Source organism: Papaver somniferum, chromosome 2, assembly GCF_003573695.1.
Source record: "Papaver somniferum cultivar HN1 chromosome 2, ASM357369v1, whole genome shotgun sequence".
In the NCBI taxonomy this organism is placed as follows: domain Eukaryota; kingdom Viridiplantae; phylum Streptophyta; class Magnoliopsida; order Ranunculales; family Papaveraceae; genus Papaver; species Papaver somniferum.
The window spans coordinates 134,723,910-134,736,579 of NC_039359.1; the positions used below are offsets into that span (position 1 = coordinate 134,723,910).

At 37.0% G+C, this 12,670-nt stretch overlaps 2 protein-coding genes across 2 annotated transcripts; both read right to left on the reverse strand.

Moving 5' to 3' along the window:
• Window positions 1-974: 974 nt before the first annotated feature.
• Window positions 975-1,759, reverse strand: LOC113353987 (lachrymatory-factor synthase-like). The gene has a single exon (XM_026597447.1). It carries the CDS (start codon window positions 1,661-1,663, stop codon window positions 1,118-1,120), a length of 546 nt encoding a protein of 181 aa, XP_026453232.1. The 5' UTR covers window positions 1,664-1,759; the 3' UTR covers window positions 975-1,117.
• A 7,113-nt stretch (window positions 1,760-8,872) lies between these two features.
• Window positions 8,873-10,729, reverse strand: LOC113353988 (high mobility group nucleosome-binding domain-containing protein 5-like). The gene is made up of 2 exons (XM_026597449.1): window positions 10,590-10,729; window positions 8,873-10,158 (listed from the first exon to the last, which is right to left on the reverse strand). The coding sequence occupies exon 2, from the start codon at window positions 10,143-10,145 to the stop codon at window positions 9,027-9,029; it is 1,119 nt and encodes a 372-aa protein (XP_026453234.1). The 5' UTR covers window positions 10,146-10,158; window positions 10,590-10,729; the 3' UTR covers window positions 8,873-9,026.
• Window positions 10,730-12,670: the final 1,941 nt, after the last annotated feature.

Consider the following 12,670-nt stretch of genomic DNA (forward strand, 5'->3'; position numbering starts at 1 on the left):
TTGGTATGCATCAATCATGTAACCTTGTATTTTTTGTTTCCTTCTGTTCCAGGTTTTTTTTAGCCTGTTTTTCTACTTGTAACTCTTTTTAATGCCATTCATCTTCTTTATGAGCGCTTATTGTACCTTTTAATAAACTTTGTTCTTTTCTGTGTTAAAAATAAAAATAATTTATAAGGTTGGATGTAATAGCATCATTTGAAAGGAAAAACAACTTGTCAAGAAAAGATGATGATACCCTTATCGCGGGTTTTCCACCTAAGGTGAAAGAACCCATGTACCCACCGAAACAGCACCCCCTATTTTTTACTTTATTTTGCTCAAGTCAGTCCTTTGTGGAAAACCTGTATCCAAACTCAAAAGAGAGATAAAGAAAAACCTAGGAATATTTTGATGTGCCCAGAAACTAAGGGAGACAAGTCGACAACCATCATTTCTTATCAGAGAATCAATGTTTCAACACAAGAATCTCCTCATCTTTACACGGCTGAACACAGTCACAAAGCGAAATAAGATAATATGATTCCAGCTTGTGTTGCGCTACGCCCCAACTATTCCACAAAATAAAAAAAAAATGATCATCCTCATCCATAATGACATAGCTAGGAATCGAGGACGTAGATAGGAATACGGAAAATGGGTCAAATATTTTTAAATCACGATTCAAATGGACAAGTAAAAAATAGTTTGGGTGAAATGGCCAAAAAAAATAGCAAGGATGAAACTGGATTCATCTTAGCTTAAATTTAAAAAATAGCAAGGATGAAACTGAATACATCCTGTGTAAACTAAAAATAAGAAAATATTTGAAAATGGACACAATGAAATTGGTTACATCCTGCCTATTTTTACATTTTTGTCTATTTAAACAGTATCAAAATCTAACTGTCCATTTCACCCAAAAATTATTGATTTTGGTCTCTTTAACCAATTTTGTGATAGGAATACGACTCTCCCCGTAGCATAAACCCATGCACCCATACGGCCACACATGTAAAATTTAGATAATGTCATTAAAAAAAATACTCCATTAATGCGGTGGTAAAGCATAAATGACATTGAGAATCTCGTATTTATAACTGGCCATATACCGCAAATATGGCATCATTACAGCAAATTAAACACTTTGAGATGGGACATCACTTTCCTTGTTAAGAGTTTCTTCGATCTTTGATGCCATGCCTTGCAAACCAGAATCAAACTTAGATATCAAAGTTTCTAGTTCCCACCCTTGAATTGGGTTAACAACGAATGACCATTCAATCCAACAACCTTTCTCTTCATCATTTTCACCATCACGAGGTACAACTTTCATGGTGGAAACATAAGTCTTGAACCCAATATTACAATCTACAATCTCATACGTTATACTCCGTCGAACTGAGTCAATATCAACTAATCTCTCCGTCGACCAATTGGTTACCGTAACATCACCATCACAACCATTATTGGATGATGATGCCGGAATACTCGACCCTGCACAATAACGGATACAACCGGGTTGGCTTGAAATACCTTCAATTCCATAGCAAGTACTGAGAGAGGGGAACCATTTATGTAAGTTGAAAAAATCATGTAAAATTGTCCATACTTGATCTGCTTTCGGTCCTTCTAGTTTTGCTCGTACTTTGCCTTCCCACTTTGATTCTGATGTAACCTCCATTACTATCTTGGTTGTATACTACTGAGCGGCCTGATGTCAAGACTCAAGAAAGACTAAATGAGGGGTTAGTGTGCTGCGGAAGGGAGAAGAGAGACCGGATATATATTTTTTTTGATCGGCCATATCGGAGATATAAATGACTTGCCTTTCTTGCTCTTAAGAAAACGTGGCGTAAATGACATAAAACTTGGTCAATTGTCCAAAAAAATTTAAAACATGGTTCAAATGGACAAGTAAAATTTAGTATGGATGAAATGGATAAAAGAAAAATAGCAAGGATGAAATTTGATTCATCGCGGCTTAAACTTAAAAAATAACATGGATAAAACTGGATGCATCCTCATATAAATTAAAAATAAGAAAAAATATTTGAAAATGGATAAGATGAAAGTGGTTACATCCTGACTATTTTTATATTTTTGTCCATTTGAACAATATTTTTTTAATTTTTATCCATTTAAACAGTATCAAAATGTACAAGTCTTTTTCACCCAAAAAATGTTGATTTTGGTCTTTTTAACCAATTTGGTGTATATTATATCATTAAACCAAGCACGCACCAGTTGTGTCGGTTTTAATACGGTTTCCTTGTATGGTTTTTCGAAAAAGACGTGTGGCAGGTCACGGGACGGGACAAGACCTAACACCTAACCTCATTCCAAGACTGCATAGAGTCTTAGCAGTTGAAAAGAGCATCGATGATGGCATCAAGGCACAGGAAAAGAAAAGAGGAAAGCGCATGACTGGTGGTAAGCCCATATGGAATACGGCAACCACTATAGCAAATTAGCAACACTACAGTTCCTAAACAGTGTATTGGGATGAGAAAGAATTTTCAAGTAGTTTTTACCGCTGATGGTGAATAACTTGCTAAGTGCATCTCAAGTAGTTTTTACCAAGCACTACTTGCAACACTACTTGAGTAACTGCCACCACTAAAATCTTAAACAGCTCAGGTTCAATACTTCACTTTCAACCAACAGACTAGCTTATTACCTTACCAACTCACATCCATCTACAGAATTTCTCGAGATAACACCAAGCACTTTGCGAATTTCTAGTGTGATTATTCCTCTTGTGGTGGTTTTGGGATCCCATTAAAACAATAGTACTTGAGCAAAAGCAAACGAAAACGAGTTCGCACCCAAAAATTCATTCGCTACTTAGTTGTGTCCATAGCCCATACAAAGAGAAAAATAGTCTTTTTCTCAATTGAATATAAACAAACAAGCAGGAATCTTGACGAACTATAATTTTGGGCATACCAAAATCTTCCAAGGCATACTGAATGAAGACAAAAAAGGTTGTGAAATAGCAAAATCAGATAACCCCTTAACCCAAAAAATTTTTAATGGCAAATCTGCCCTTTACGTATTAGTGTTAATAATCTTGAATAGTGATTAAATATTTTGTTTAGTGATTAAAATAATTTTCAGAATTATAAGAGTTGTTTAGATGAAAAATTTGAGGAAAAAAAAATCAAAGTTTTGGTTTGGTTAAGAATGAGAGAAAGAGAAGGAGAAAGTGAGAAAATTCTAATTCTTGATTCAATGGAGGATGAGGAGGGTCATCATTCATCTAAAAAACCTAGGAAAATACATATCAACTACAACAATGATCCAGAAATGGCTGATTTCTTAGATTATGAGAATGATTTTACACCCACTCAAACTCAAGATCAAACTCAAACACAAACTCAAGATGATGATTTTTATGAGCCAAATCCTGATGATGAAGACATTGATGAGGAACCCAATGCTTCTAATACACAGGTACACTTATATCCTATACTTAATCTCACTTCGATAGCTCTCAATTATCAAAAGTTAGGTTTTTTGAATCATGGTTCGGCGAAACAGGTTGAGGTTCGGCTCACATCTATGAGCCGAATATACCAATTGATGAACGGTTTGGCTTACTGAATCTGTTTACTGCATGCGCCGAACCTATAATTTCCAATTCCAACCCTTTTTCTAGACACTAGTTCGGCTTATATGAAAGTTTCATAGTAAGCCGAACAACATCCTGAATATCCCCGAATAGAATCATTACTAATTCGGCTTACATATCCAAAATCGTATGTGCCGAACATAATTTTTTAATTTCTGGGTTGAAATATTGTTACTGGTTCGGCACATATGGAGAATATCGTATCAGCCGAAACCTCTTATGTCCAAGGTTCGGCACATAATATGATTATCGTCTGAGCCGAACATGAATTTGTTAATTTTTGGGTTAAAATATTGTTCGTGGTTCGGCACATATTGAGGATATCGTATAAGCCGAAACCTGTAAATGTTTATAGTTCGGCACATAATGTGATTATCGAATGCGCCGAACCTTGTTATTATATTCCCTTTCTAGTGTTTAACCTTGTGATATTCTTTGTAGATCGTGCTTGGACCCATGGAAAATCAACCTGATCCAGTAGACATAATTCACGAGGATACCAAGGATCACTAAAACATGAAATTGAGGAACATCAACCTGATCGTACTTGAGGAACACCAATATTGGGTTACACCAATAATGATTTTTAAGGCTCGGCTTATAACTCAAATTATAGAAAAAGCCGAACCTGAAGGACAAATGATTCGGTGCGTAACTAACATTAGAGGATAAGCCGAACTCTATAAATTCGGCGCATAACTGTTAAGTTATTCATTAAAACATGAAATTGAAGGTGTCCATAACCCAATGCCAGCACCATTAAAAACAAAGTTCAGCACCTAAAATCAAAGGTGTTTGCAACACCATAAAAGTGTACTTAAAACTTAAGAAAAAGTGTACCATAAAAGTGTACATAAAAGGGCATTTAACCACGACCCCTCTTCTTAGTTGCAAGACCACCTCTTCTTCCACCTTGGTCTTCATCTTCCGACGCATCATTACCGGGTTGGACGGTAGCACCACCTTGGCTTGTACCTTCACCAACTTGTCGAGACCTCTTAGTGGTAGGCCTTTGTTCGGGTTCCTCGGGTCCTTGTCCTTTGTTGATGATTTCATCCCACTTGTTGATGAGGTATTTTTGTACTTCCACGGTCATTGGTGTTTTGCAACCAAGTTTGGACTTCATTTTTTTCAACATCTCCCTACCCGCGGCAACCTATTTTTTCATTTGTCAACAACTTATAACCATGAGGTTGAAGACATTTTTACCATAACTAATATATGAAAATAGTATAAAGTGAAGTCATTCTTACCATAATCTTGAAAGCCTTGACTACATCTTCGGAAGTATACTTATTGGTGATCTTGATTGGCTTCGCCTTCCCCTTATCAGCTATCTTTTGCCTTTTCTTATTGATAATGAAGGGATGAGAAATTTGGTTATACCAATCCATATTGCCCGGATCCTCTTCACATGGATCATCAAGTAAAGATGTTAACTTGGACGAATCTAATGTGTGATTGTCTAAATTATTCCAAAACTCAACGGTGGGATCAGGATCATACTTTGGTTCCCAAGATGAAGTGGTGCTTTTAGTTCCCTTACCACTCTTTGGTAACAACCTGAATTTCTCGTCAAACAAAGGAACCTTTTGGACGCATCCTAATTGACGGAGTACTCGCCTAGGATCGTATATAACATAACCACCGGGATACCACAATGGCCCATGATACATACCTACCGGCATATCCTCATCTTCAACAACTTCATCTTCTTCATCTTCCTTCTCATATGGTTGAAAAGTGACATCATCAACACCAAGACGGTCTAACGTCTCTCTCAAACTTGCCACCAACTTCTTTTTGTTCCTTTTCTTGGAGTCCTCGTACGCGTACCGTGCTGCAGTTGGCTCTGTATCAACATAATCGACATCTCTCTCAAATACTTTGGCCAAGTTCAAAATTGGGAAATGGTCATATATCCACACCTACATCCAAAGAACCACATTAAAAAATCAAAATAATTGAATTGATAGAAACAAGTTTTACTTGGAAACATCAAAGTAAGAATAAAGTTTGCAAACTCAGAGAACTGTTCGGCTTATATGGATCAAGTATTATAAGCCGAACCAAGTAAGTAAAAACTTCGTCTTAAAAGATTTTATGGTTATAATCCGAACCATACTCTGAACTCCCAAAAGTTACCTGGAGCAAAGTGAAGTTCCCTCCGATGTTTGTGCTTGTCAACCTAGACGCGGTGGCAAGTTGGTCCAGCAGGTAAGCGAGTGTAGCCGTTCCCCAAGCAAACTTGTTACAAGTTTCAAGATTCTTTACCAATTGGAGATAATTAGCATTTACCTTTTTTCCGGTAGTGTTGGGAAAGATGTCTCTACCAAGAGTATAAAGCAAGTAGGCAGTTCCGGTTTGCTTCACTTTGACGGGATCCATTATCAACAAACCTTGTGTGACTCTTTCCTTTGTGTTCTCAAACTCCTTTTTCAAGTTAGTCAACTTGATCTTCTTATTATTCTTATTTCTGCCACCTGGTATGCAAACGGTATCGACATCTTTAACTGATCGACAAAACTCCAACTCAGTTTTCTGTGAACCCCAACCAAGGCATTCCAGGTACAAATTGTATAGCTCATCCCAACTCATGTCATAAAAACCAGCATCCACACTTACACCCCTTGCTTTAAGGCCTGTAATCTTACTAGCCTCATCAGGAGTGATTGCCTTCTCTCCAAAAGGTAATTGAAATGTGTAAGTTTCTGGACAAAAGCGCTCGGTAAATGCAGAGGCCGACACACTATCATATTCCTTATGTCCATAATTGATGATAGGCCATAAAACCTCAGGAACCTCTTCATCAAGACTCCATTCCGCTGCCCTATGGTGTCTCAATACTCGGACTGCACGGTTGTGATCAGGAGTCTCATAAATTTTCTTCGCCCAAGAATCGGCATAACCAATCAACACATTTCCTCCATCTTCCGGAATACCATGAGGCAAACCATCTGATCGAGGTGTAATTACGTCATCTTCATCAGGAATGTGTAAACCAGTGATCCGTCGATCATCATCGTCCTTCTCTTTCTCGGGTTCTTCCACCTTCTTACCTTTCTTGTCTTTCTTGGGTTTTCCTTGGGGTTGTGTTTCTTGATGAACTTCTTGATTATCATCAACTTCTTCATCTTCAGCTATTCCTTCTTCTTGTCTTTCAATTCTTACTTGTTCAGCGTCTTCTTCTAAAATTCCTCCTCTACCTCCCGCTCCCAATTTTTCCTTACCTCCTCCTCTAGGATCGGGAGTTTTAGAAGTAGAACTCATATGATTATGAAAGTTATAAGACTAATTCGAACAACAAAGAGATTTGGAAAGCCAAAAACTTGTAAGAAAATAAGAAGCCCCGGCTTACCCGAAATAACACATATGAGCCGAATCATGTCTTGAAATTTTTATTAGCTTACACAGAGAGTGGATCGGCTCATACCACAAAAAAATTATAAGCCGATCCTATATATTCGGCTCACAACCGATACCTTCGAATAAGCCGAGTCTATGATTATGAACTCAAACATGTATTCGGCGCAACATGATATCATATAAATAAGCCGATCCTATACACTTGTAAAATTTATGAAATTTTAACAATGATATTCGGCGCAACCCTAATACTATCGAATAAGCCGAATCTAGACTTATGAATTGAAACCTTTATTCGGCGCAAAACTAATACAACCATACAAGCCGATCCTAAGCACATGCAAAAATTCTGAAATTCAAACAACATTTATTCGGCACAAAACTAATACTACCATACAAGCCGATCCTACGCACATACAAAATTTCTGAAATTCACAAAACGTATTCGGCACAAAACTAACACCATCGAATAAGCCGATCCTAAATATAAGTCTCTGTGTCACTAAGTTCGGCTCAAAACGGATTTCAGATATACGCCGAGCAGTTCATATGCACTTTCAGGGTTCATTTTCAAAAACAGCTCGGCGCATATCTAAGATTTGTTTTGCGCCGAACCATACCCTCTAATCGCCGCAGAAACATGATTTTGACGAATTAAATCGACCAAACCAATCTAAAACATCAAATACGAGATGGGTTTGTAGAACTAACCTTCTTATTCTCATTTCCGGAGTTGGTTCTTCTTCAATCTCTTCTTCAGGTTGATTTTGTGGTTGATTTTGAGTTTGTTCTTCACTCTCTAAATCTTCTTCTTCAATGGGTTGTTGAGTCGCTCGATTTGAACGAGATACTGGCTTACGACGACCCATTATATATAGATGAGTTTAATCGTCGACTAAATTTTCACGAATCGACGATTAAATTTCCGCGATGAAAAAAAAAAGAAAGGGAAGGGTGAATGAGTTCGGCTGTGGAGAGGAAGAAGAAGAAGGTGAATGAAACTGATTTTAGGTGTAGTTGATTATAGGTTTTGTATTAGGGTTAGGGATAGCTTAGTAGTAATTTAAAGGATTTAAGGGCATATAGGTAATTGAACCACCCCATAGGGTACCCCTTATAAGGTCACCCAAGTTAGGACTAGTGCTTTGTATGCCTAAGAAGATTTTGGTATGCCCAAAATCAGGGTTCATCTTGACGCTTTGAACGTTTTGATAAAACACAAAATTGGTTTAAAAGACCAAAATCAACAATTCCTGGGTGAAATGGACAGTTAGATTTTGATACTGTTTAAATGGACAAAAATGTAAAAATAGGCAGGATGTAACCAGTTTCATCGTGCCCATTTTCAAATTTTTTTTCTTATTTTTAATTTACACAGGATTATCCAGTTTCATCCTTGCTATTTTTTAAATTTAAGCTAGGATGAAACCAGTTTCATCCTTATTATTTTATTTTTTGGCCATTTCACCCAAACTAGTTTTTACTCGTCCATTTGAACCGTGGTTTAAAAATATTTATACAAATGACCCATTTTCCGTTGATAAAAAGCCCTTTTGTTGTGCTCGCTCGAATTTCACCAGACAACTGCCCACTGCTGGTATTAGAGCTCAAGAGCGGCAAAAACATCCTTTCAGTGTATGCGCACGAGAAAGAATTTTCTTTGAGATGCAGCATGACCAGCCTAAGGCAGGGAGAAGAAAATCACAACTGGCCTTGCTCAGAATGATTTATTTCTAACCATGTCTCAGTGCAAGAGTGGCTCGTTGCAAGTTATGCTGCAATTTCGCTGATAACTCATCCCTTGATAAGATCAGTTTGTGCATTTCAGGATTAGTTGAATTGGCGCTTAAGCCTCTACGTGCAGACCTATGTAAAACTGGGTCACCAAGTTGAGCAGTACCTTGACTACTGAGAAAAATGTACTCCATATGGTAATTTCTTTGATGTAAATTTTGCCGATTATAATTACAATTAAACTTGCCAGCAAAAGTTACAAGGTAGAACCATACAACCAACAAACGAAGAAAAGAGACACTACAAACCCAGCTCATGCATCGGCGATGTTTGTGTTCGAGGGTTCATTTGCGGGTTCGGTAGTCCTACTGAGAGATATAAGTTCCTGGAGTGGATCACTGCCTTCATTGTTTTCTGAATCAGTCACTTTCTTGCTAAATTGCACCTCGTCATCAACTCCACCATCCAATTCAGATGATTTATCAATGTCCTCATATATTGTTGTATCTTCACCATGACTAGTCTCATTATCTGAACTTGGAATGGTTTCTTGATCAGAACTTGCATTAGGCTCGTCTGCTTCATCCGCATTGGGAGAAGATTTTACAAGTTGAAGACCATCTGGTGGAATTCCATTGAAATCTTGAAAACTATCAACGCCGTCTTCCGTTTTACTCGCATCAGCAGCACTTGTTGTCTCCCTTTGAGAAGGCTGTATTTGCATCTTATCGACCGAGCCATCCTGGCTACTTAAATCCATTCTTTCATCTCTATTATCAATTTCATTTCCTTCAGAATCTTCTTCTCGTCTGTTCAGCTCCTTTTCAGTTTCTTTCTCACCAATGTCAGCACCTATAGCTTCATTTTCATCTTTGTTCAATTCCTTTTCATCCACTTCTTTGTCATGATTCATGACATTTTCATCTGCATTATCTTCATTCATATCTTTCTCATTCGTATCCGAAAACTCTACATTCTCATCTTTAACATCAATAGGATCTCCACTTCTTTGTGAATCCCCTTCTTGCGTTTCAATTTCCTCTTCATTCTCTCCTTCACCGCTTACCACACTTCCCATCAAATCTTCGTTTACCTCAACAACATTCTTATCTAAGTCATTATTTCCATCTGCTCCAACTTCTTCCCTTTCACCAATATCCTCAACTCCACTCGGACCATTCCTATCTCTGAACACTTCCACAATGCCAGCATTAGTTCCGGCCTTCCCCTTACGTCCCAATTCTACTGTCTGGGACACTTCACTTATCCTCCTTTCTGCACTGTCAACATTACTTGACGCTTTCTTATTAAAGTGCTGAAGTTTATAAAATACCCATATACAAACTGCCAAGAGTAAACCAAATTGCAATGCCCGTTTAACTCTAAACCCTTTGGGTCTTTGACCCCGGCCACCAGACTGCTGAAACATCATCACGATTCTCTCCCTAATCGAAACAACAATAAATTAGGATGAATTGTTAACCAACAAAAACACAAAACATGTAAACGATTTAAAACTACGATCTAAATGATCAAAGGGGGAAAAGACCCCAAAAATATCAATTTCGCACTTTGCATTCAAAAACTCAACAAGTTCTCAGTAAGTTAAGATCGTAGACAACTTTTGACCCTAGAACAATTGTGTAAAGCTACGAACAGAGAGTCAGATAAAGGCGTGAGCGGACAAGAGATGAATAATCAGTCTACAAGTAAATAGATTCAAAAAGCACCCAATTGCACAAATTACGATCTTTAGATCAATCAAAAACCAAAACTCAATGATTACGAGACTTAAGCAACCTTGAATCAAGTAAAACACAATTACTAAGCAAAATCAATTAAAAGTTTATACAAAATGAAAAGCTTTCGAAGTTACCTTTGCGAGTAATCTATACTGGATAATTGTGAACAAGATATGATCAGTAAGAACTTCGAACCATGAAGAAGAAGCCAATAGGGTCAACGAGTATGTATCGATAATTTTAAAAACCCTATTATTTTCAGTGTATTTTTTATTTCTTGAGCGACGGCTTTGCTGACGAAGAATAGAAAGAGTTGAAAATTTTAAACAAGACAGTTGGGATCTCAAAGCCATCAGTTATTTTCTGTCAATTATTCCCAGATTACCCCTTGGATTTCTTAGGTGTTGTTCAGATTTTAGTGTGATTATCGAGGGTGTTTAAGGTAAGTAGAACGTGTGATAGGAACTGAGTTCCCAATGTGATGGGGAACTGACTTCCCAATGAGATTGAACCGTTGAACATTTAAACCAATGACTTCCTGACACGTAGGAATTGAAGACAAGTGGGTTCGATGGTTGCGTCGTGGTACACAACGTGCTATCCCATGTAGATGTGGTGCGGAGGATTACCGATATTTGCGTAAGTCTTTCTGACGGTCAGATCAGGACGAGAATGAATATATAACAAGTTAGTTTCTCGATGTCATATAATGCAGCTACCAAATTTGGTAAGTATTACCTTTTCCGATCACAAGGCGGGTTTTTTTTAGAAGAATATTATTGGGTCGTCACATTTTATTAGAAGGGCGTCACGTAATAGGACAAAAACGGGTCACCTGTAAATAATTTCAAAAACCTCTTATCTCAAATAATTATGTAATGACCAAGCAACCCTTATTTATTTTGTTAATTTTAATTAAATTTAATTATTATCTAATTAAATTAAGAAGGTGAATTTTGATATATATATATATATATTTGTAAATTCTGGAACAAAGTTTATGTGGGAAAAAAACTAGAGAGGAGAAAAAATTGGAGATTTTTTTCAAAACCTAAATTGTTTGATTCACTCAACAAAAATGGATGAAACAAGTTACAAATTCGAGGTGGGTGAATCTTTGTATGATAGAGAAAACAAGTTTTACATTCCTCATGTTGGAGACCAAGAGATTGATGATTTGTTAGATGGTAGAGAGGGTTTATCACAAAGTGATGATGAATCTTCACCAATTGAAGAAATAAATCAACAAAGTGAAGAACCAATGGTTGAAAATCAACAGGTACACCTCTAAACTATCTGTCATGGGTTCAATTTCGTTGAAAACTAGCTTAAGGACGATAATAAATTTGATAATTTTAGACTTTCATGGCAAATTACGGTTGGGTTGGGCTTCGTTCCAACCGTAATTAAGTTTTACGTCTGGGTTTGGAAGAGGGTTTTGCTTCGTTGCCAACCGTAAGTTTTGTTTACGCCTAGATTTTGAAGAATTCCAAACGTAACTGGTTTCCGATAGGTCCGATAGGAAAAAACTTGAGAATTACGCCTAGGTTAAATTCATCCAAAACCCAAACGTAAATAGTTTTTGCATGGTATTTATTACTTGTTTTACGTCTTGGTTAATATTTTGGATTTCCAAATGTAAGTGAAAACGTCTAAGTTATATTTTCATCGTTCCCAACCGTAATTGAAAACGTCTAGGTTAGAGGTTGAATTTTTCAACCGTAACCTTTCCTATGCCTAAAACGTCTGGGTCCGTGTACCTTATAACTTGTACGTAATTCTAGTTTTCTTTCTTTTTTTTTTGACTAATATTGTGATATTTTGGTTGGTAGATTGTGCTTCCACCTAGACCAATGCCTTCTCAACCTAATGCAAACGAAATTCTAACCGAAGATTCATCCCATCACTATTTGAATGACTTGGTAAGTGTTTTTTTTTTCTTTTTTGAAACTAATGGAAAGATATGTTGCTCACTCACTATGTTTTTGTTTTTTCTACTAACTTTGAGTTTTTGGAACATGTAGAGATGAAAAGATAAAGAATATGCAAAGAAATGGGCTAGAGAACGTGGCAAGTTAATTATGTGTGTTATAGTTTGTATGACCGCCACTTTCAAATGGTTTGCGAGTGTAGTGGAGAAAGTAAAAGTCATGTGAAAAAGGGTATTGTATATGAACCAAAGACGAATAGGAAGAATACTACTTCACTAAGAAGA

Excerpts from the sequence above, each read along its gene's own strand:
- LOC113353987 (XM_026597447.1), bottom strand. The coding sequence starts at position 1,663 with ATGGAGGTTACATCAGAATCAAAGTGGGAAGGCAAAGTACGAGCAAAA.
- LOC113353988 (XM_026597449.1), bottom strand. The coding sequence starts at position 10,145 with ATGATGTTTCAGCAGTCTGGTGGCCGGGGTCAAAGACCCAAAGGGTTT.